Source organism: Vulpes vulpes, chromosome 4 (assembly GCF_048418805.1).
Source record: "Vulpes vulpes isolate BD-2025 chromosome 4, VulVul3, whole genome shotgun sequence".
Classification (NCBI taxonomy): Eukaryota; Metazoa; Chordata; class Mammalia; order Carnivora; family Canidae; genus Vulpes; species Vulpes vulpes.
Window position 1 is genome coordinate 79,565,303 of NC_132783.1, and position 24,615 is coordinate 79,589,917.

The window sequence follows — 24,615 nt, forward strand, 5'->3', positions numbered from 1 at the left end:
GGTGGGGCTGGATCCCAGGACCCCGAGATCATGACCTTAGCTAAAACCAAGAGTCAGACGCTTAACTGACTGTACCATCCAGGTGCCCCAATAATTGTGTATTTTTATTATGCTTATTGTTTTTATAGGTAATAGGAACTATATATGCTTAAGACATATAGAACAGTGCAATTGCATGGTCAAAATTCTTAAATTCTTAAAACAGGCGGTTCTTACACCTTAAATTATTTGAACAAAATTCAGTTCTTCATGAATCCCAGAGTGTAAGAAATCACTATTTTGCTTATTTTTGGTGAAGTTTAGTTCCAGAAAAGTTCTTTGTTAAATGTGACTTTTATGTTTTTGTATGTATATATATCACTTCTTGAAAATGAATAAAACTGACATCCATACTTTTCTTTGAAAAATCTTTTTTTTCCAGCAATATTCACAACCTCAGCAGGCCTTGTATAGTGTGCAACAACAGGTTAGTTTATATATTCTATATTTAAAAAGTGATTTAAAGAAAATCATTTGTCCCAGGTTCAATATATATAGATTTCATCTCCGGTCAGGTATAGTAATGTATGATTTGAATTATTTGGAGGTGGGCTAAATGAGGTAGGCAAAAAGGAAGGTCTCCAAGTCAAAGGAAGAAGAGAGGTCCTAAAACCCCAAATAATCAAGTAGCAGTCAGTCTTTGTCACATGTTTGTTTGTTTCTGTTTTTAAAGATTCATTCATTTATTTGAGAGAGAGTAAGAGAGATGTGCACTTGCTCAAGCATAAGCAGAGAGGAGGAACAGAGAGAAGGAGAAGCAGACTTCCCTCCTGATTCCCTGCTGAGCAGGGAGCCACATGTGAGGCTTGATTCTAGGCCCCCCGAAACACAACCAGAGCCAAAAGCAGACTTTTTTTTTTTAATATTTTATTTATTTATTCATGAGAGACACAGACTGAGAGAGAGAGAGAGAGAGAGGCAGAGACACAGGCAGAGGGAGAAGCAGGCTCCATGCATGGAGCCTGATGTGGGACTTGATCCCGGGACTCCAGGATCACACCCTGGTCCAAAGGCAGACGCCAAACCGCTGAGCCACCCAGGGATCCCCCAAAAGCAGACTCTTAACTTACTGAGCTGCCTAGGTGCCCCGTTACATGTTTCTAAGAAAGCTTTCAGAGGATAACCTAGAAAGAATTACTGTATTACTGAATACAGTGAATGGCCCAGTTCTGTCTGGAACATATAGCTCTATGCTGTACTAGTTCACCTGTGAAAATTATAAGATCCTTTTTCCCATTTGAAGCTTTAACTCTAGTTAGGTCATTGGCTTTGAGCCTTTATTTTATTTTATTTTTTGAAAGACAGTGTGCAGGGGTGGGGAGAGGGAGAGAGAGAGAGACTCTTAAGCAGGTTTCACATCTGGCTTGGAGCCTGAGGCCCCAAGGCTGGGCTCATTCTCAGGACCCTGAGATCATAACCTGAGCCAATATCAAGAATCGACTCTTGACTGAGTCACCTCAAGCACCCTATTTTTATTTTTTTAATCTTTAAGTTTTTTTTTTTTTTTTTAATTTTTTTATTTATTTATGATAGTCACAGAGAGAGAGAGAGAGAGGCAGAGACACAGGCAGAGGGAGAAGCAGGCTCCATGCACCGGAGCCTGATGTGGGATTCGATCCCGGGTCTCCAGGATTGCGCCCTAGCCCAAAGGCAGGCGCTAAACCACTGCGCCACCCAGGGATCCCCAGTCTTTAAGTTTTTTAAATGTAAGTTCTCCGTCCAGTGTGGGGCGTAAACTCCCAACACTGAGATCAAGAGTCACACGCTCTACTGACTGACCCAGCTTTGCGCAGTGGCAGTATCGTAGCCAATAAGGTTTATCCAAGGTGCGATTATTGCTAATTTTGTTAACTTTTCTACTGACTGACCCAGCCAGGTGCTCTGTGAATCTTTATTTTTTACTGTGTGTGTGTGTGTGTTTTTTTTTTTTTTTAAGATTTTATTTATTTATTGGGGATTCAGAGAAAGAGGATTATGCAGATTCCCTGCTGAGTGGGGAGTCTGACTCAGGGCTGGATCCTAGGACCCCAAGATCTGATGTGAGCCAAAGGCCAATGCTCAACCAACTGAGCCACCTAGGCATCCATTTTGTTTTTCTTAAGATTCTACTTATGAGTGGAATCATATGGCATTTGTTTTTCTCAGTCTTATTTCACTTAGCATAATACCTTCTAGGTCCATCTCTGTGGTCTCAAATAACACAATCTGATCCTTTTTATAGCTGTGTAATATTGTAATCTCTCAGAGTGTGTGTATGTGTGTGTATATGCGCTAGGTTTTCCTTATCTACTTGTCTATTGATGGACAGTTAGGTTACTTCCATATTTTGGCTATTGTAAATAATGCAGTAAACATAGGGGTCCATATATTCCAATGGTGGTATTAATTGGGTTATATGGTATTTCTATTTTTGATTCTGTGAGGAACCTCCATACTATTTTCCACAGTGGCTGTACCAATTTACATTCCACCAAAAGTACATGAAGTTTCCTTTTTCTCCACATTCTTATCAACACTTGTTACTTGTGTTTTTGATTTTAGCTATTCTGACAGGTGTGAGGTGGTGCTTCATTGTGGTTTTGATTTGCATTTCGTTGGTGATGCATGATGTTGAGCATCTTTTCATGTTTCTCTTTTCCCATCTGTATGTCTTTTTAGGAACAGTGTCTATTCAGTTCCTTTGGCCTTTTTTTTTTTTTTTTTTTTTTAAGATTTTTATTCATGAGAGATACACAGAGAGAGGCTTTTGATGTAAGATTTTATATATTTTCTTTATAATTTGGGTTTTAACCTCTTATTGAGTATCATTTATAGAGCCAATGATTTTTTTTACTTTTACTTTTATTTTTATTAATTTTGTATTTATTTGAGAGAGAGTACATAAGTGAGTGAAGAGGCCGAGGGAGAGAGAGAAGCACGGAGCCTGATGTAGAGCTCGATCCCAGAATCCTGGGATCATGACCTGAGCCAAAGACAGATGCTCAACCACTGAGACACCCAGGTCCCCGCCCCCTGGCCTGTTTTTAAGTTTTTAATTTTTATTTTTTAAAAACTATTTATTTATTCATGAGAGACAGAGAGAAAGAGAAGCAGAGACACAGGCAGAGGTAGACGCAGGCTCCATGCAGGGAGCCCAATGCGGAACTCGATCCCAGTTCTCCAGGATAACACCCTGGGCCAAAGGTGGCACTAAACTGCTGAGCCACGCAGGCTGCCCCCGGCCCATTTTTTAATTGGTTCGTTTTTTGATATAAGATTTTGTGTGTTCTTTATATATTTTGGTGCTAACCACATAATTGGATATATCATTCATAGAGCCAATGATTTTTTTTTTTTTTTTTGAGATTTTATTTACTGGGATGCCTGGATGGCTCAGCGGTTGGGCGTCTGCCTTCAGCTCAGGGCGTGATCCCAATGTTCTGGATCGAGACCCACATTGGCTCCCTGCAAGGAGCTCACTTCTCCCTCTGCCTATGTCTCTGCCTCTGTGTGCCTCTCATGAATAAATAAATAAAATCTATAAAAAAAAAAAAAAGATTTTATTTACTTATTTGAGAGAGCATGAGTGAGAGTAAGAGAGTGTATAACTGAGTGAATAGGCCGGGAGAGGTGAAGCAGACTCCCAACTGAGCAGGGAGCCTGATGCGCAGCTTGATCCCAGAACCTGGGATCATGACCTGAGCAGAAGGCAAACACTTCAACTGACTGAGCTACCCCAGGAGCCCCTCTCCAATGATATTTTTGATGCAAATAGCATACTGATGATAATCATTTGCAGCATGGTGACTAATATGTCAGTACTGGAAATTTTCCCATCTAGGGACTTGGTTGATTTTGTGTGTGTGTGTGTGTGTGTGTGTGTGTGTGTGTGTGTGTGTGTTATCCCTATGAAATAAGATAAAACATCAATTTTTTTATTGGATGAGTTTGGTTTTTTGGGTTTTTTAAAAATATTTTATATTTAATAATTTCTGTGCCCAAACTCAAAGCACAGAGAATAGTAGTCACATGCTCTACTGACTTGAGCCAGCCAGGTGCCCCATTGAACGAGTTAGTTATATATCAGGTCTGCAATCAGAAATACTTCTAGGAAATGGCTATAATTATCTCTGTTACTTTTTTTTTAATCATTTCTTTTAAAAGTTTATTTATTCATGAGAGACACAGAGAGGCAGAAACATAGGTAGAAGGAGAAGCAGACTCCCTATGGGGAACCTGATGTGGGACTCAATCCTAGGATCACGACCTGTACCAAAGGCAGACGCTCAACCACTGGGCCATCCAGGCACCCCACTTCTGTTACTTTCACCATAGATATATATATTTTTTTGTTTAAGATTTTTTTTGTTGTTGTTAGAAAGGATCAGCAGGGGGTGTGGGTTAGAGGGAGAAGGAGAGGAAGACTCCCCATTGAGCAGGGAACCTGACTCGAGGCTGGGTTGCAGGACCCCGGGATCATGACATGACCCAAAGGCAGATGCTTAACTGCCTAAGGCATCCAGGCATCCTCCACCATATTTCTTAATTAGAAATGAAGTACCCATTTAATAGGAATTTTTTTTAATGAGAGCATCTATGAAACAATTTTGATTGACCTTTTTCTTTTTCTTCCCTGTTTTTGTTTGTTTATTCTATTTTCAGTTACAGCAACCTCAGCAGACTCTTTTAACACAGGTTAGTTTGGCATTACATTATTCCTTTTGGATATCTGAATGAAGAATAGACCAAAAAATTTTATTCCTGTTAAGTATTTCTTTCTTTCAGGGTTTGAAGATGAATATTGGTTTGGTTCACATATTAGTTTAACAATACATGGAATTAAAGATGGAATGCATGTTGTTGTTTTGTATTTAATGTTTTTGATTGCAGATCCAGTTGTGATCTAGTTTGAATACATATGAGGTCTTATTTTAAACTTAATTCTGATTTTGGCATTTATACTTTCATTATTGGTGATATTTTTAGGAAAGTTTTTTTTAGGTATTATATCTTTTAAGCTTGACCTTAGTTGGTGAAGCTTTTGTATTACATTATTAGCTTAGTTTTTCCAGCATTAGCAGCATTAAAATGTTTTTGAACTTTTTAAAAAATATATTTATTTGAGAGAGAGCATGTGGGGGGGAAGAGTAGAGAGAGAGGGACAAACAGATTGTTCACTAAGTGTAGAGCCTAACATGGGGCTCGAACCCTGACCTTAAGACCATGACCTGAGACAAAATCAAGTCAGAGGCTTAACCGATTCAGCCACCCGGGTGCCCCTGTGTAGTGCTAGTTTAGGTTGTGGAGTCTCTGTTGCAAGTTTTATTATTTGTAACAGTTATTTTAAAGTATAAAACAGGTCACTTAGATGACTTCAGTCAGGTATGAGTCTTACTATCCACTTACGTCATGATCTCAGGGCCCTGGGATTGAGCCCCGTGTCATACTCCCTGCTCAGAAAGGAGTCTGCTTATCCCTCTTCCCCTGCCAGTCTCCTGCTCGTGCTCTCTCAAATAAATTAATATAATCTTTAAAAATAAATAGAGCTTGAAAAACCATCCCTAATTTCACACTATACAAAAATCACAAAATTGTAAGCTATGGGCTGGATTTGACCAAAGAGCCATGGTTTACTGACTTAAATTGAAATATTATGAAAATGATAAAAAAGGAAGCAGAACCTATAATAATAACTGGTGATTGTCCCATGGGTAGAGAATTTAGGTCGCTGAGGAACACAAGTTTTGTAGTCTATAGCCTTTCATACCATTTTAGTCTTTAATGTGTTATTTTTGTAAAATTTCACTTGAGAAGTCAACTTCACTTTGGTTTTGTTAAGGAATCAAAATCAGCTGACACTGATCTTGTAATTTTAATCTCCCAATAGTAGAATTTCCAAACTAAGTAAAAAAGCTATAAAAATTAGTCTTTTCAAAAAAAAATTAGTCTTTTCTTAGAATAACATTTCCTAGTATGTGCTCATAAATCATTATTGTCAGGATGTTAAAGAAATTTTATGAGTAAATAATTGTGTGGTCATAGTTTGAGAAAAGTTGAGTCCTTTCACTATATATAGGATTTGGCTTTTTTTTTTATTGTAAAAATTAAGAGACTTGATTTATTGGGCAATCATAAAACATCATGTTTTGTCTTGAAGAGTCAGATGATTATTTTTTTTAATGGTTTTATTACTATTTACGTATAGAAGTTTTCATCAGTAATATGCTATGTTTGTGCCAGAAAAGAAATGAAAGTAACATTTTTCTCATTTGTTTAGTTTTATGGAAAGTAATTGATATATAACACTATATTAATATAAGATGTACAACATAATTTGATACATATATATATATATGATGTGAAATGAATTACCATAATAAGTTTAGTTAACATGAGTCACCTTGCATAGTTATAGATTTTTTTCCTGATGAGAACTTTTAAGAGCTACTTTGTCAGTGCTTTCAAATATACAACACAGAGATGCCTGGGTGATTCAGTGTGGTTGAGAGCCTGCCTCCGTCCTAGGGCATGATCCTGGAGTCCTGGGTTTGAGTCCCATATTGGGCTCCCTGCATGGAGCCTGCTTTTCTCTCTGCCTATGACTCTGCCTCTCTCTGTGTGTCTCTCATGAATACATAAAATCTAAAAAAAAAAAAAAACAAACCACAATACAGTATTATTAGAGTCATCATGCTGTATATAACATCCATAGAACTTATCTAGAAATTTGTGCTTTTTGACCAACTTCACCCATTTCTTCTCCCTCCATGCCTCTGGCAGTCACCAAATCTGTTTTCTGTTTCTGTGAATTTTTTGTCTTTTAGATTTCAGATGTAAGTGAGGTCATACATATTTGTTTTTCTCTGACTTACTTCACATATACAGAACTTTCCTGAGTATTATGCCACTATTGTTTTGAATTTCTAAGAGGGGACTAAAATTCACATGCTTTTCCTTTTTTCTAAGTAATCTCTACTCCCATCTTGGGCTCAAACCCACAACCCCAAGACCAAGAGTGAGCCAGCCAGGCACTTCTAATATATGCAGTATTTTGGGGGGGCAGCACAGGAGGAAGGAGAGACAATAGTTTTTTGTTTTTGTTCTTGTTTTTAATACTTATTTATTCATGAGAGAGAGAGAGGCAGAGACGCAGAGGGAGAAGCAGGCTCCATTTAGGGAGCCCGACGTGGGACTCGATCCCGGGTCCCCAGGATCACACCCCAGGCTGCAGGTGGTGCTAAACCGCTGTGACACCAGGCTGCCCAAGGAGAGAGAATCGTAAGCAGACTCCATGCGTAGCACATGAGTCTGATGAGGGTCTCGATCTCACAACCCTGAGAAATGAAGTTCAGATGCTTAACTGCCTGAGCCACCCAGGCCACCCAATATGCACTTTTTATTTTATTTTTAAATTTTTTTTAAGATTTTATTTATTCATTCAGTCAGTCATGAGAGACAGAGAGAGAGGGGCAGGGACATTAGCAGAGAAAGAAGCAGGCTCCCTGCAGGCACCCTGATACGAGAATCAGTCCCAGGATTTTGGGATCATGACCTGAGTCAAAGGCAAATGTTCAACCACTGAACCACCCAGGTGCCCCTGCATTATTTATTTTAGAGAGAGGATGTGTATTTGTGCTTAAGTGCGGAAGGGCAAAGGGAGAGGGAATAAAGAATCCCAAGTAAACTCCTTGTTGAGCCCAGAGCCAAATGTGGGGCTTGATCTCATGACCTGAGATCATGACCTTAGCCGAAGAGTTGGACACTCAACCGATGAAGGCAGTCAAATGCTCCCTGCAGTATTTTTAAAACTCATTTCACTATGGTATATATTCTTTTCCTAGAATAATATGTGAAAACATTTGAAGGAACTTAATGTTGAGGTAGATTTAAAGGAAAGAAAAGCTTTTTTGAGACTTGGTTTTCATCTTCAAGGTGTACGTGTGTGTTTCCTAACTTCAAATAAGTTATTTTTAGTATTTTGGGGATCCCTGGGTGGCGCAGCGGTTTAGCGTCTGCCTTTGGCCCAGGGCGCGATCCTGGAGAACCAGGATCGAGTCCCATGTCGGGCTCACTGCATGGATCCTGCTTCTCCCTCTGCCTGTGTCTCTGCCTCTCTCTCTCTCTCTCTCTCTCTCTCTCTCTCTCTCTCCCTCCCTCTCTCTCTCTCTGTGACTATCATGAATAAATAAAATCTTTTTAAAAAAAACTTATTTTTAGCATTTTGAGTTAGAGCAGTCATTTTTAATTTCTAGAGTCTATCAAATCACTAGCTTAAGTTGATCTTGATTTTGTTTTGTAGCCAGCGGTTGCACTGCCTACAAGCCTTAGCCTGTCTACTCCTCAGCCTGCAGCACAGATAACTGTATCATATCCCACACCAAGATCCAGTCAGCAACAAACCCAACCTCAGAAACAGCGTGTTTTTACAGGCGTAGTTACAAAACTACATGATACATTTGGATTTGTGGATGAAGATGTGTTCTTTCAGCTTAGGTAACTTAATTAGGTGTTGGCAAATGCTGCCTGTATTTAGCATGAAATATATTGATGAGGCCTAATTGTGGCATAGGATTGTGTTTTTGGTATAATTTTTTGTTTTAATCATCTAGTATTAATTTCTATCTAGCCTTTTTTGATGGAGAATATGAGTGAAGATACTTCTGGTTACTGAATAAAGTAATTATGGTGAATTCTTTATACATGTTTCATAGGAGTGAGTTAATTTTTCCAACTCTTTATGGGCAGACAGACTAGAGATTGAAATAGTTCTGTGCCTTTTAAAATTTAATCTTCTGTTTGACATATCTAACGACACTATATACTAAAAAAGCATTTTTATTTGAAAAAATAATGAGTAGGATTGAATGATTAATGATTAACATTCAGAATAGTATTTTGTTACAGTAATGGTGGTTGCATAAAAAGATTTTCCTTGGATGTTTCAACTATATTCCTAATGAACTGCCTTAGAAGTACTTCATTTTGGGAAATTTAATTATTACGAGATTTTTCTAAAAATGGGTCTCCTGTTTTCCATCTTCATTTCTCCTATCACTCCACAGCCCAAAGGAAATCAATCTTACACTTGGATTATTAAAGTTAGAAAGTACTGAAGAAGGACGGACACAATATTGGTAGAATATGGGGTGCAAAATTATTTCTTCCACTTCAAACCCTGTACTTTTTAGAGAGGGTGAAACGTGAGTTTTAAAGAAGTCTAGGAGGTATATCTACTTTTTAAAGGGGCTTTTTAGATTTCCTTTTCAGATAGTTTACATTAGATAAAATACAAATATAAATGGGGTTTTTTTTTTTTTTGAGTAATCTCTTAATTATATGTATATTTAACTTAACTTTTTTTCCAGTGCTGTCAAAGGGAAAACCCCTCAAGTGGGTGACAGAGTATTGGTTGAAGCTACATATAATCCCAATATGCCTTTTAAATGGAATGCACAAAGAATTCAAACGCTACCAAATCAGGTATATAAAATACTGAGTTAGGTGTTATAGAAATGTGGTGATTCAGTCTTCTAATTTTCAAAGTGTTTTCTTCCTATTTAATTTTTTTTTTTTTGGTTGGTTTTTGTTTTTGTTAAGAATCAATCCCAAACTCAACCCTTACTGAAGACTCCTCCTGCTGTACTTCAGCCAATTGCTCCACAGACAACATTTGGTGTTCAAGCTCAGCCCCAGCCCCAGTCCCTGCTGCAGGCCCAGATCTCAGCAGCTTCTATTACACCATTATTGCAGACTCAGCCGCAGCCTTTATTACAGCAGCCACAGCAAAAAGGTATTACTTACAATGTGTCTTTTCTGTTCCAGATTAACACATAACTTTTACAGCTGTGTAGTTATTAAAAATAAGGAGAATATGCTTTTAATTATAAAGGGCAGGGATTTCCAGAATACTTGAAAGGAAGTTTAACTATCTTGTGTATACCACTTTTACTTCTGTAGCTATTTGGAAGTATTTTTATATTATTGCTCTTATATAAAGACATGCTCTTTGTGAACTTAAAAATCAGAACTGTTAATCCCAAGTCCTTTTAGGTATCTTACCTGTAATGGAAGAAAATGTCATAAATATAACATTTTATTCATTTATTTATTTTTAATTTGAGGGTGGGGGGAGTGGCAGAGAGGGGGAGAGAGTATCTTCAACAGACATCCCACTGAGCAGTGAGCCCAATTTGGTTGGGGCTCGATTTCAGGATCCTGAGATCATGACCTGAGCAAAAGTCTATAGAGTTGCTCACATAACCGACTGGGCCACCTCAGGTATTTCACATATATATTGTCTGGTAATAGAACTTTAAGTTATTTGTGGAATTATAGTGCACGACATAAATGAACTGTATTTTACATTTTCCTTCGCAAATTATTTGAAACTATGGACACTTTTATTGAAATAACATTAACAAGATAGCCTTGGCTTAACAGAAGCATTCTTGATTAGTTGTTTCTAGTTTTTGTTTTAAGATTTATCTATCTTAGCACAGGAATAGGGAGAAGGGTAGAGGGAAAGGGAGAGGAGAGGAAGAACCTCAAGCAGACTCCACTGAATGTGTAGCCCTATGGAGGGGGTCATGACTATGAGATCTTGACCTGAGCTGAAATCAAGCGTCAGATGTTTAACTGGCTGAGCCCCCAAGCACCCCTAATTAGTACTTTTAAAAGTGTTAATTTGTGGCATTTTCTCCTATATTAAAATAATTGCATACTTAAAATGATTAAAAAGATTACAGTGTAATGAGTTACTAAACACCTATCTAATCAATACTTGGGTAAAAAAATACAGTTTTCCTAGTTTACTTTTATAATAGTTTTACTCTCTAAATATGCATCCTCATAATACAGTTTAGATTTGTCTATCTTTGAACTTTACATAGTGTGATTCCATTTATATAAACTGTTGTGTAGGACTTAATTTTTTCAACATTATGTTCTAAAAGTTTTTCATACTATTTTTTCTATCTGGCTCATTCTTCATTTTCATTATTAGATAATATTATATGTATGAATATTGTACAGTTTATTTACAGTTCTGTTCCCTGGTAAACATTAGGATTGTTTCTAGTTTTTTGGTTTCAGAAGATGCGGCAATAAATGTCCTTGCGTATTTGTTTAGGGGCAATGTGCCTGGATTTCTCTGGGGCATGTTATCTTCAGAAGCCTGCTTAAGGGATCCCTGGGTGGCGCAGCGGTTTAGCACCTGCCTTTGGCCCAGGGCCTGATCCTGGAGACCCGTGATCGAATCCCACGTCGGGCTGCCGGTGCATGGAGCCCGCTTCTCCTTCTGCCTGTGTCTCTGCCTCTCTCTCTCTCTCTCTGTGACTATCATAAATAAATAAAAATTGAAAAAAAAAAATTTATAAAAAAAAAAAAAAAGAAGCCTGCTTAAGATTTTCTTCTCCTCACCTTCTGTCCCTACCCATAACTCACTTGTGCACTCTCTCTTAAAAAAAAAAAAAAAAAAGGTTTTGGGTAGAACACATTATAGGTGATGTTTTGTAATTTTATTGCATGATACTGGGAGGTATATGTCAACTTCTTCCATTAATTGTTGCTAAATGTGATTACTAGGTCAGAGTAGAGATCGCTCCATTATAAGGAGTTCTTTATGTATAGGTAATCTTTGGATGATAGCTTGGCAGCCTGTGAATACCTCATTGTACAGCAATCTTTGGTTTATTGTTTATGGATCAAGGATTTCAAATTATAGCCCTTTGATTTGGTCCATGGCTGGTTTACATGACGCCTGAGCTACAGATGGCTTTTGCATTTTTAAATGATTGTAAAAAATAAATACAAATATACAAGTGATGTCTGCTACCTGGCCACGAAGCTCAAGATACTATCCAGTTTTCTAGTTGTAAAACTCAACTAGGTAATGTTTTTAGTTGAGCTAAAATATTTTTTTCTCTGTCTTTTAAAGCTGGGTTATTACAGCCTCCTGTCCGTATAGTTTCACAGCCACAACCAGCACGAAGATTAGATCCACCATCCAGATTTTCAGGAAGGAATGATAGAGGGGATCAGGTGCCTAACAGAAAAGATGACCGAAGGTATTTTTAAAGTATACTTTTGATGGTGGTGATGGTTGCACATTGTGAATGCACTTAATGCCACAAATTGTATGTTTCAAAATGGTTATGGGGGGAGTTTGTGTATCACATATTGTACTATTTTTAGAAGTTGTTAAACTATGTTAGAGAATCTTGCTTATATTATCTATTATATTTATCAAAGAACTCTTCAGTAATGCCGGCAATATTAGTAATTTTAGAAAATTTTGTTTTAAGTCGTGAAAGGGAGAGAGAAAGACGTAGATCCAGAGAAAGATCTCCTCAAAGAAAGCGTTCCCGGGAGAGATCTCCTCGAAGAGAGAGAGAACGATCACCTCGGAGAGTTCGACGTGTTGTTCCACGTTACACAGTTCAGTTTTCAAAATTTTCCTTAGATTGGTAAGTTCTTTTCCCTCATTGTTTTTATTGAGTTTGCAACTCTGTAATTTTGTCTAATTTAGTAGGATATATGGAGATATTTTTCTTAGAACTTTCATTTGTGATCTTTAGTTTACATAGGGCAGAAATGCAGTTTGAAGTAGGAATGGAGTCTTTTGCAAGGGCGTATTATTTTCATATATTCATTAAAGATAACAGCTATTAAAAAGGACAGCTGCTCTGTAATGAACTTGTTTTAATTTGTTTCTTAAAGTTAGTCATTTAAGGTCCAGATTTATTGATAACTTTATTAAATTCATGGGTAGTCCATTATGTTTGATGAAATGGGCCAATTATTTAAAGTTAGTTGTGACACTGTGCCATGATAGCAGTATAGACCTACATATGCTGTCACAGACATAGAACATAAATACATGTGCGTAAATACATTTTTCAGCCTTTGGAGTCAGAGGTAATGGACAAGTTAATAAGAGTTTCTTACTTTAACCTGCAAAATGGGAATTTTATCAATTAGCTGAATTACTAAGGTTAAATTGAATTCATATATATAGAGCACTTTATCCAATCTTAGCAGTTGTAGATACTCCATAATTAACGGTGGTGGTGAGATGTCATGGCCAGGTAATAACTTCAAAGTTGTAATTCATAAAAAGGCAAATTGATAAAATGACTAATTTAGTCTAAGGGAAAGGAAGAATTATTTAAAGGCCCTGGGAGTGGCAGTTGTGAAGAGATAAATTAATAGAGAAAACAAATAGTAAAATAAAAATGAATCATTAAAAAAAAAAAGAATCATTAAAAGCAGTGTTTAAAGCTCTTTAGCATGGGAACAAATAACTATATGCACTTCAGTCTCCTGAGGAAGTATTAGTGTGTTTCAACAAAGAATAGTGTAATTAATACTCAAAATACTGACCTATCAAAAATTTAAATTCCTGTATATTCATTTGTAAGTTGGGTAAAACACTGTAATTTACTTAAGCTACTCAGTGCCAAAAAATGATCTTGCTTAGTAACTTTGCTTAATTGTTAATATAGTTAATGGTCATTTAGTCGTGTGGCAAATTTATATTTTTCTTGTTATTCCTGTTTACTTGTATTTTTAAAATATATAGGCTGCATATATCAGAGTAACTTATTAGAGCCAAAAACACTTCTCCAGTCCCAAAGATATTGAATAGAGAGAGCATCTTTGCTCTAGACTATTCCAGTATGGAATGATACTTTTGGGGAGAATTGTCATGGATAGGATATAAATTCAATAGTTACCTATCTTCTTCCAAATTAGACCTTCAGTTTCGTTTCATCACTTCAAAATAAATTCCTAGAATATCAAATCAACCCATTACAAAAAAAATCATTTTAAAATATCAATACCTTTTCTCATTGATAGTTGTGGAAATCAAGATTGTTTTATCGTAATGTGGTTAAAAAAGACTGTATGCCAAGAAATGACTCATTTGTACATTGTTTTATTGTAGTTTTTTTTTTTTTTTTTTGTAGTTTTAATTCTGGTAAAACACAACTAGTGATGGAAATACTGGTAAAACACAACTAGTGATGGAAAACTAAGAAACTATTACACTTTCTGTTTGCAACACTTAAAAAACACAAACCTCTAATACTTACTTTACACATTTTCTTTTTTTTTTTTTAACAGCAGAATCTTACTTTATTAGCAAATGTACCTGACAAGTTTATTGTTATATATTTGTTATTTTTAGGCTTCAAATAAAAAGATACCCCTACAAATATATTTTTTTCCCCTACAAATATATTAAGTCATATTTTATACCCCTGTCTTTAAAAAAACACAATTGAAGAAAGAAGGTAATAAAAAAGATAATGTATTTATTTTTTCATCTTACAAATTGTTTTCCCCTTTTTGTTATACTTTTAATAGAAATCCTTTGTTCTTTTACCAGATTGATTTACCTTTGTGTTCCTTTCCTTTAAAAGCCCTCCTTCTTAGCAAAAAGGAAATCATCCTTTAAAAAAAAATCAGTATGCCAGATTTAAAACGCATGAAACTTACCCTCTTTACATAATAAACAATCAGGTATGGATCTTATTCATTAACAGAGAGATAGAAGTAGAGGGGTGCTAGATAACCCAAAATACATTTGGATTTAGCTTTCATGTGGATTTTTGCACTTAATTTTGAATATATTTGATCTAGGATATTACTATAAAATAAAGGTTTTTTTCTACATTGTATTAACCTGATTGAGGATACTCATCATTTGGTACCATTCTTGTCCCTTATTTTTATCCATTCTGTATGAATTATCATTTTCTAAAAAAATGCATAGTTTCAACTGAGGTAGAACTGCTTTTTGTTCCTATCTTCTCTGGAGCTGGTGTTGAAGTTATTTCAGCAGGTCTCTAACGAATTTTAAGCTACACACAAAAAGGAAAGAAATGAAGGTAATACTTAGGTACCAGTTATTTATTTAAAGCTGTAACTAGACAGTTTGTGAAAATAAGGTTTCCTATGGCTCTTTGCAAATCTGTAGCTCGTTAATAATTGACTCTGACCATTTTCAGCTGGCTTTTAACCATGTCAGATTATGTATTTCGATGCAGAATGGAGTGAATGTTTGTATAATCTTTGATATTAAGGCTATTTATTCACTACTTATGTCTGTTTTTCAGTCCTAGTTGTGACATGATGGAACTAAGGCGCCGTTATCAGAATTTATATATACCTAGTGACTTTTTTGATGCTCAGTTTACATGGGTGGATGCTTTCCCTTTGTCAAGACCATTTCAGCTGGGAAATTACTGCAATTTCTATGTAATGCACAGAGAAGTAGAGTCCTTAGAAAAAAATATGGCCATTCTTGATCCACCAGATGCTGACCATTTATACAGTGCAAAGGTTTGTATTCTGTGATAATACAGCTAAAATTTCTGAGCAGTTACTCATAGTAAGAGTGTGTCTTGCCTCTTAAGCTGTAAAATTTATGGTTATTGCTTTAACATTTCGAAACTCATAAACATGAAGATGAAGTTGATTTTACTGAGCTTTTTGGACTGTTCTGTGACTTCTGGTACCTTCAGATAAAATGTGATGTTGGTCAATACCTTATATATGTTAGTCTTCAGGGTAACATTCAGTATATTGCTTATGGTTGGATCGTTTTTGGCTATTATAGAACATTGATCAAGAAACATTTCTTGACAAAACTCTTATCATTAATATGAAGTATCTAATACCATTTCTGCTGTAGCGTTTTACTTTCCATTTTTATAAAAAAAATTTTGGATATCTAATATGTAAGGATAATTAGTAGTGCTTCTCATTTTTTTACATTACTTTAGACTTTTGACAGGATTGAATTATTTGACTATAATAGGTAATGCTGATGGCTAGTCCTAGTATGGAAGATTTGTATCATAAGTCATGTGCTCTTGCTGAAGACCCACAAGAACTTCGAGATGGATTTCAACATCCTGCTAGACTTGTTAAGGTAAAGTGAAACATTTATTTTAACTTCAGGTGTATATTTGCTTTGCTTAGTTGTGTGTGTGTGTGTGTGTGTGTGTAAAATTAAAAATACATTTTAACTTACTAATTAATAACTAATTTTTCTACTCTTAAGGCACTCAGAATTTAATAATGTAGATTCTTTTTCATTGCAGATCGTGGGTATATCTTATTTGTATTTCACTAGTGATCAGCTGTCATTTTGGTGTTATATTCGTAGCACAGTAAAATCTTAGTGGTAATGGATTTATTAGTGTATCTTTGGATTCTCTTAAAGTGTGAATTATAGCTTGTTTCTTTAAAGAATTCTTTATCTGAAGAAATATTTTAGAAGGATGAGTTATGATGTATAAATCCTATTCCATTGCTGAAATGCAGTGTGGAACACGATGAACTGAACTCTTCCTTGACTCACAGATACCAGAGGTAGTAAAAATGATATTGGAAAGGTTTGTACCTTTCCTTTTCAAGTATCTTATTTGTAATTTGACAAGTTGCATTATATATGTAAATGATTTTTTGTTTTGAATTAGTTTTTAGTGGGCATGAAAGGCAAGGATGAAGCCATGGCCATTGGAGGCCACTGGTCTCCTTCGTTGGATGGACCAGACCCAGAAAAAGACCCCTCTGTGTTGATTAAGACTGCTATTCGTTGTTGTAAGGCTCTGACAGGCATTGATCTAAGTGTATGCACACAATGGTAAGTACTAATTCATTTCCTGATGAGAAACGTTTTTTCTTAGTTTATATAGATGTTCTTATCTGTCAGCCTCCCCTTTCCCCTTATTTTAGCAACCTTGATCATGCAGGTAATCTCAAAGGAAAATCCCCATTTGTAGCAAAAGTTTATTTGGTGCCAAAAATGTTTGGGGGGTAAAAGAATTAAGAACTAATCAAAATAAACAAAATTATTTAAATGTTTTGTTATGCTTTACTTCGGAAGTTGGATGTATGTTGAAAATATTTTTCATTTCATGCATAGCTGGAGAAGATCGTCAAGAGAGAGAACTTCATTTCATAATTCTTTTGTTATAAAATGATGTAGTTGCTGATTATTTTTGTTCAGCCATATTTTCTCTTGAGGCTTATTTGTCTTTTGTATTTTAGTATATTTCTTGTGACTTAATTGAGAATATTCTTTTTTTAGCTCATGAAATCTGAACAGCTATCCAGCTTCTTCAGGTATTCTCTAAAATATGGGTAGCTCTATAATCAAACTTAAAATGCTTTGGGAAACATATTCTTTTAACCATAAAATATTGTACAAATGTACCAAAAGAGGAACTATGGCTTCTATAATTTTTTTTTCTTTAGACCAACCTCAAGTTCTTGCAGCAAAATTTCTTTACTTGATGTGCTACAAGTGAACTAGGGTCTTTAAAATGTATTTTAGAATTTTTTTTCCAACATGCTTCTTCCCTTGCAACAGGTACCGTTTTGCAGAGATTCGCTACCATCGCCCTGAGGAGACCCACAAGGGGCGTACAGTTCCAGCTCATGTGGAGACAGTGGTTTTATTTTTCCCGGATGTTTGGCATTGCCTTCCCACCCGCTCAGAGTGGGAAACCCTCTCCCGAGGATACAAGCAGCAGCTGGTCGAGAAGCTTCAGGGTGAACGCAAGGAGGCTGATGGAGAACAGGCACTGAACGCTAATCCCTTTTTCTATTTCCGCTTCTCACAGGCACAGGAACACAGGCACAAATGCACACCACACACTACATAACAAACACACATGGAGGAACATAACTGGTAACAGCGACTGGTAATCCAGCTTTCAGCAGTATAGTTGTATTTTCTTTTCCTTTAAAAAAAAAAAATCTGTCTAGTTTGTTAACTTTAAGAGTGCTGAGACCTCAAAGGAAAATAAGTTGTGCTTAAATTGCACAGAATTTTGTTTTTATCATAGGTCTAGTTGCTGGAATCTGGGACCAGTTGTTGAGCAAGATTCAGTATTAAGCCATTTTAAACATTTTGCCATTTTCTAAAATTTTAAAAATTTTCTCTTTCACGGTCATCAGTTCTAGTCATGGATATTTGAAATTGGACAACCACAAGTCTGAGAGATTTGACATTTCAGGCTATGTGGCATCGTCTTTGGTACATTTGAAAGGTCTGACTAAATCAGTCTTAACTTTGGGTGGCTTGAAAATTGGGGCAAGATCACACACTGTGTGGTTAGTGGAGACCGGCAGTGTTTGTGCATCCCTGATATCCTTTGTGTTGTAATTTATCACCCTTTTGTGTTTCACAGATCTGGCTTTGATTGGCTGATGAGTGTCTTTGTGATCAGTTAAAAGTGGTAGAATGTATGTACGTGGACTTGCCTAAATAATAACTTTAGGAGAAGACAATCTGAAACATTTGTGACCTTGCACAGATCAGCAACAGACTTTTAAAAATAAATTACCTTTATATTAAGGTTTCAGAATAGTAATTATGTTCTTAACTTTGTATATCAGGATGAAGAAGAGAAGGATGATGGTGAAGCTAAAGAAATTTCCACTCCTACCCATTGGTCTAAACTTGATCCAAAGACAATGAAGGTAACTTTGAAATTGATGGTATTTAATTTGAAATCTCTGATAAGAATAGAGAATGAGATCAGTGTTTTACCACATAAAACCATTAAAAATAAAGTTCACAGGTTTTATATAAATATTCTATATTGTATTTGTGTGTGTGTAATGATTAAATAAAAGGTGACTTCATAAGTCACTGCAGCCAGGATCTGTCAAATGTAATATACAAGTGCCTATAGTGTGAGCAACATCATTTTTTGATTTGGGAACTGACCAAGAAGGCAGAATTTCTGCATTTAAGTAATTTATATTCAAGGAAAAGGGAGGAAACAGGAAAAAGATTACCAAGATTATTTTAGTTTTTAAAATAAAATTTAAAAAGTAGACCAATATGCATCTGAACTGGGAAGGAAATAATTTAAAAACCTCTTTTGAAATTCTTTGGTTAACCTGTACTAGTTTTTCTTTGTTCCCCAATGTCTTTGGACCTATTATCATTCTACACTTTTTCATCTCTGAGTTTATAATGTGAATGTAGACCCATATATTCTGCATATGTACATTCTACATATATCAGAAGATCAGAAGCTGGTTGCTCATGCTTTTGCAGCCTATTTTAACACATTCTGTTATCAGCAAAAAAGTTATCTGTTAACAGCAAAAAAGCATTTTCTTTTGTATGAAACTAGTTTAAACCACGTTGCTAAGTAGAGAATGTATATCATAAAAATGTTTGTTATTTTTGTATTACCTCAAGTTGTCATCAACGTGAGGTTTCATATAGAGAACTGTGGATTCAGAACATACAGGTAATTAGATTAAACCTGCGTCCCAGGACTTTTTATCAAACTGATGGCTTTACCAGTCAGTTTCTAATGTTAAAACTTGTATTTCTTTTGATTATAATGTATGCTTTTTTTTTTTTTTTTTTTTTTTTTTTAATTCATGAGAGGCAGAGAGGGAGAGAGAGAGAGGCAAAGACACAGGCAAAGGGAGAAAGAAGCAGGCTTCACGCAGGGAGCCTGACATGGGACTCGATCCCAGGTCTCCAGGATCACGTCCTGGACTGAAGGCGGCACTAAACTGCTGAGCCATCCGGACTGCCTGCATGCTTATTTTAAAAACTAGTATATATGTAAAAAATAGAAGATAAAAGTTACTCAGGCCTATAAACTCAAACACAACCACTATTATATTTTTGATATTTTTTTTCCATTATTTTTTTTGGGTACAAGTTTTATGGTTTGTTGGCTGGTTTCTGATTATGTATAAAACAGTTGCAGTCTCATCCTTTTCAATTAATGTTGGTTTTTCCCGTGTAATTATTTTTATTTTAAAGATTTTATTCATTAGCGAGAGAGAGCATCTGTGGGTTCACACGTGGGAGGTGGGGGACGGGGTAGGTGCCAGAAGCAGATTCCCTGCTGAACAGGGAGTCTGAAACAGGGCTTCACAGCCTGAGCCAAAGGCAGATCCCCACTGACTAAGCCACCCAGGTGCCCCCCATTAATTAATTTTAATTGTTCTGTATTCCATCTAGTTGATGTGGTATTATTCTTTTATTGGATATTTAGAATTGTCATGTTTTTGAGGAAGGGACTGTTAACAAAGGAATACAAAAAGGTTTTTTGTGGGGTTTTTTTTCCCCCTCTGTGTTTGGAATATTTCTTTAGGGTAAATTCCCAGAAATTAGAAGTACTGTGTCAAAGAGCATTAACTTTTCTTTAAGCATCTTAAAATATGTTACAGATTATTTCCCAAAAATATTCTGACAGTTTGCATTTTCACAAACATGTTCTGAGCTATACAAGTATATTTTTCACCAACATTTTAAAGATCAGATAAAAGATAATTGCATAGTTTGTTCCCTATTTCAATATCTCATTTTCTTCTTCTCTGTTTTTACGCTCTTTATATTTAGGTAAATGATCTCCGGAAAGAATTAGAAAGTCGAGCTCTTAGTTCTAAAGGATTAAAATCCCAGTTAATAGCCCGATTGACAAAACAGCTTAAAGTAGAAGAGCAAAAAGAAGAACAAAAGGAATTAGAGAAATCAGAAAAAGAAGAGGAAGAAGAGGATGATAGGAAATCTGAAGATGATAAAGAGGTATATACTAAATATGATTTTAGTTTATAGAGAATTCTTGAAATATGTGTGTGTATACTTTTATTAAGATTTAAGGGCAGCCCCGGTGGCGCAGTGGTTTAGTGCCGCCTGCAGCCTGGGTTGTGATCCTGGAGACCCGGAATCAAGTCTCGCGTTGGGCTCCGTGCGTGGAGCCTGCTTCTCTGTCTGTGTCTTTGCCTGCCTCTCTCTCTCTCTCTTTCTCTCTCTATGTATGTATGTATGTATGAATGAATGAATGAATTAATAAATCTATCTATCTTTAAAAAAAATAATTGCTGGTGCCCCTTCCCCCTGCTCACTCACTCACTCTCTAAAATCTTTTTTTAAGAAAAGCATGTAACTACATAACTGTAAGATTCAACCTTTCTTTCTTTTTTTTTATTTTTTTTATTTTTTTTATGATAGTCACACAGAGAGAGAGAAGCAGAGACAGGCAGATGGAGAAGCAGGCTCCATGCACCGGGAGTCCGATGTGGGATTCGATCCTGGGTCTCCAGGATCGCGCCCTGGGCCAAAGGCAGGCGCCAAACCGCTGCGCCACCCAGGGATCCCCCCCCCCCTTTTTTTTAGATTCGACCTTTATAGTGAACAGTTTTGCAGGTTTGACAAATTCATATAGTTACGTAACCACCACCACAATTAAGATATAAAACAGGTCTACCACTTTAAAAATCCTCTGCATTCACCTGTAAGCATTTTCTTGTCTCCATGTGCACCTTCTGTCCCCAAGGCCAGCCTCTGGGAGCCACTGACCTGTTTGGTATAGTTTTGTCTATTCAGTATATCATGTAAATGGAACCGTGTAACCTATTGAGTCACCCATTTTGTACATATCACTAATTTTTTCCTTTTTTTTTTTAAGATTTTATTTATTCATGAGAGATTCAGAAAGAGAGGCAGAAACGGGCTCCCTGTTGGGAGCCTGATTCAGGACTTGATCCCAGGACCCCAGGATCAGTACCTGAGCTAAAGGCGGACACTCAATCACTGAGCTGCCCAGGCACCCCTAATTTTTTCCTTTTTTAAGAAACTTTCATTTATTTTAGAGAGGGAACATGTGGGTGGGGCCAAAGGGAAAGGGAGAGAGTCCCAGGCTGACTCTATGCTGAGTGTAGAGTCTGTCTTAGGAACCTATTCCACAACTCCGAGACAAAATTCAAGAGTTCGATGCTCTACCAACTGAGCCAGCAAGGCGCCCCACTAATTTGTTTTCTTTTTATTGCTGAATAACATTCCGTAGTATCAACGTATCACAGTTTATTAGTTTTCCATTTGAGATACATTTGAGTTATTTCCAAGTCATGTATTTTTAATCTTCCTTTTTAAGAATGAATAATAAATTATTCATGTTTGCAGTGCCTGATTGCTCAGTTAGAGCATGCAACTCTTGGTCTTGGGGTCATGGGTTCAAGGCCCACATTGGGCCTAGAGTTGACTTTTAAAAATTACTCCTTATATCTTAGATACAGAAAATGAGAGAAAATTTGATTGACAGAGCCATCAAGTTCAGAGATTGAGTTCTAGTGAAGTGCTTGTCCCAGAATTTTGCTGCTTCTATAGCTATGTATTTGATTGCATTTCAGTCCTTAAGACTCTGAGACTATAGATTCAAGCCATCTTATGCCCTTAGAATAACTCTTGGATTTATAAGCTATAAGCCTGTCATTTGTTTTCTGAATTTTTAAAAAAAATTTTTTAAAGATTTTATTTATTTATTCATGCTAGACATGGGGGTGGGGGCAGAGACACAGGCAGAGGGAGAAGCAGGCTCCATGCCGGGAGCCCGACGTGTGGGACTCCATCCCAGGACTCCAAGATCGCACCCTGGGCCGAAGGCAGGCGTCAAACCGCTGAGCCACTCAGGGATCCCCTGTTTTCTGAATTTTAAATACAGGAATATAGGAAGCATGTTAGAACACCAGTAATTGGACAGACCAACATTATCTGTTTCCTAGTGCATTGTGGAGTACACATCATCATTTATGAAGTATTGTAAGAGAATAATCAGATAAGGTTTTTTTTTGTTTTCTTTTTTTCATTCATGAGAGAGAGGCAGAGAGACAGGCAGAGGGAGAAGCAGACTCCATGCAGGGAGCCTGACGTCGGACTCTATCCCAGGTCTCCAGGATTACGCCCTGGGCTGAAGGCAGTGCTAAACCGCTGAGCCACCAGGGCTGCCCCTGGTTTTTAATTTTTGATGATAGCACCCATTGGGGTTGAAAAATAGTCATAATTCTTACCATTTTGTTGTCCCAAATTTTTCTCATCTGTTCTCTGGTTACTTGGTGGTATAGTTTTACCTATTGGTAAATTCATACAGAAAGCAGTATCAATGTTTGATTCTTTTTTTTTTTTTTTTTTTTTTTAATATAGAACACTTCTTCAAAATGAACCTTCATGCAGGACCCTTGCTAATCTTTATATTGTTATCATGTTATTATATGTGTTCCTAAAGTAAGCAGTGTTGTCCTTTATCTGGTTTTCAAGATACTGAATTGCTTCCCTGTCATCTTCTTCTGATGGTTACCTGTTTGTTCTTAAACATCATTATGGGGTGCCTGGGTGGCTCAGCTGGTTGAGCATCCTCCTTTAGCTCAGGTCATCCCAGGACCTAGCCCCACATCGGGCTCCCTCCTCAGCAGAGAGCCTGCTTCTCCCTCTGCCCCTCCCCCTGCTTGTACTCTCTCTCAAATAAATAATTAAATCAAATCTTTAAAAAGTAAACATCGTTATGAATTTATAGATTTATGTATTTTTAAGGATTTTTTATTAGAGCACAAATGGGGGAAAGGGGCAGGAGAGCGAGAAGCAGATTCCCCACATCAAGGGAGCCCAATGTGGCACTCAATTCCAGGATCGAGCCAAAGGCAGACATTTAACCAACTGAGCCATCCAGGTGCCCCGAATTTATAGATTTAAACACATTTGATGGGTTTCAATTCTTATCCTTATTAAAGCTCAAATTGTCTTTTTTTGTCCAGTGGGTAGGAAAATATAGAGAGACACAACACTAATGTGGGACTAATAGTATACCACCAAGATTATTGCTGAAATTTTTAAAGAATTATTTTTACATTTCCTATTCTTATTTTCTCCCCATTGTTTTTATGTTGTCTATAAGTATATCATCCTAGCATGTAGGATGCATGATGCATGTAGCATCATTACATATTGTATTCTTTTAATTCTCATTCAGTCTTGGTTCTACAATTACTTATCTAATGCTCACCACTAGTCCTTTTGTCATTGTCTCTGAAGCTCATCTCTAGGAGGTTCCTCAGAGCTCATGGTAGCGATATGTAAGTTCTTGTATGTTGGTAACAATTTGACTGTACTGTACTTAAAAGTCAGTTTTGCTGAATATAAAATCTTTGATTCCCATTTATATTTCTTTGACTATTTTAAATATGTTATTACCCATTTTTCTTTTTTTTTTTTTTTAAGACTTAATATATTTATTTGAGAGAACTTGAATGGGGATGGAGGGGTATAGGGAGAGGGGAATCAGGCATCCCATTGTGGAGGGAGCCTGATGTGGGGCTTGATCCCAGGACCCTGGAATCATGACCTGTGCCTAAGGCAGACACTTAATGGCTAAACCACCCAGATAACACCCTGTTGCTCTTCTGTCACTGTTCATTGGGACTTTTTCCTCCCAAGTCTCTGTTTTTGCTGTCCTGCCCACGACTGATTCTGCTTTCAGAAATTTCTTCTAAGTATGAGGCCCTGTGCTGGAAAGATGCATTGGTAATTCAACTTTGCAAGTTCATAGGACTAGAATGTTCTTGGTCCTTTCAGATGTTAAGATGGGCTCCTTGTACTCACTATTGTTGATAGTAAAATGTTGCCTAGGGGGATCCCTGGGTGGCTCAGCGGTTTAGCGCCTGCCTTTGGCCCAGGGCGCAATCCTGGAGTCCTGCGTCCCCGTGTCGGGCTCCCGACATGGAGCCTGCCTCTCCCTCTGCCTGTGACTCTGCCTCTCTCTCTCTCCCTAT

The 24,615-nt window shown here is 36.8% G+C and overlaps 1 protein-coding gene, 1 non-coding gene and 1 pseudogene across 10 annotated transcripts in view; all 3 read left to right on the top strand.

The window, feature by feature from the left end:
- CCAR1 (cell division cycle and apoptosis regulator 1) overlaps positions 1–24,615 on the top strand; it is a 61,577-nt gene that overhangs the window by 18,741 nt on the left and 18,221 nt on the right. For 5 of the 9 annotated variants that reach the window (XM_072756198.1, XM_026003660.2, XM_072756197.1 and 2 more), the window contains exons 4-16: positions 422–466; positions 4,681–4,713; positions 8,318–8,511; positions 9,384–9,498; positions 9,616–9,808; positions 11,954–12,083; positions 12,321–12,482; positions 15,138–15,363; positions 15,842–15,955; positions 16,506–16,672; positions 17,402–17,612; positions 18,433–18,516; positions 20,414–20,599. In XM_072756198.1, the coding sequence (XP_072612299.1) occupies positions 422–466; positions 4,681–4,713; positions 8,318–8,511; positions 9,384–9,498; positions 9,616–9,808; positions 11,954–12,083; positions 12,321–12,482; positions 15,138–15,363; positions 15,842–15,955; positions 16,506–16,672; positions 17,402–17,612; positions 18,433–18,516; positions 20,414–20,599 (1,860 nt within the window). The remainder of the gene's footprint in view (positions 1–421; positions 467–4,680; positions 4,714–8,317; positions 8,512–9,383; positions 9,499–9,615; positions 9,809–11,953; positions 12,084–12,320; positions 12,483–15,137; positions 15,364–15,841; positions 15,956–16,505; positions 16,673–17,401; positions 17,613–18,432; positions 18,517–20,413; positions 20,600–24,615) is intronic. The other 4 variants (XM_072756202.1, XM_072756201.1, XM_026003682.2 and 1 more) reach the window with 1 other exon arrangement.
- Positions 1,821–1,948, top strand: LOC112928925 (U4 spliceosomal RNA; annotated as a pseudogene).
- Positions 16,310–16,374, top strand: LOC112928854 (small nucleolar RNA SNORD98). Its single transcript, XR_003236807.1, has one exon. It is a non-coding gene; the product is annotated as a small nucleolar RNA SNORD98 (small nucleolar RNA).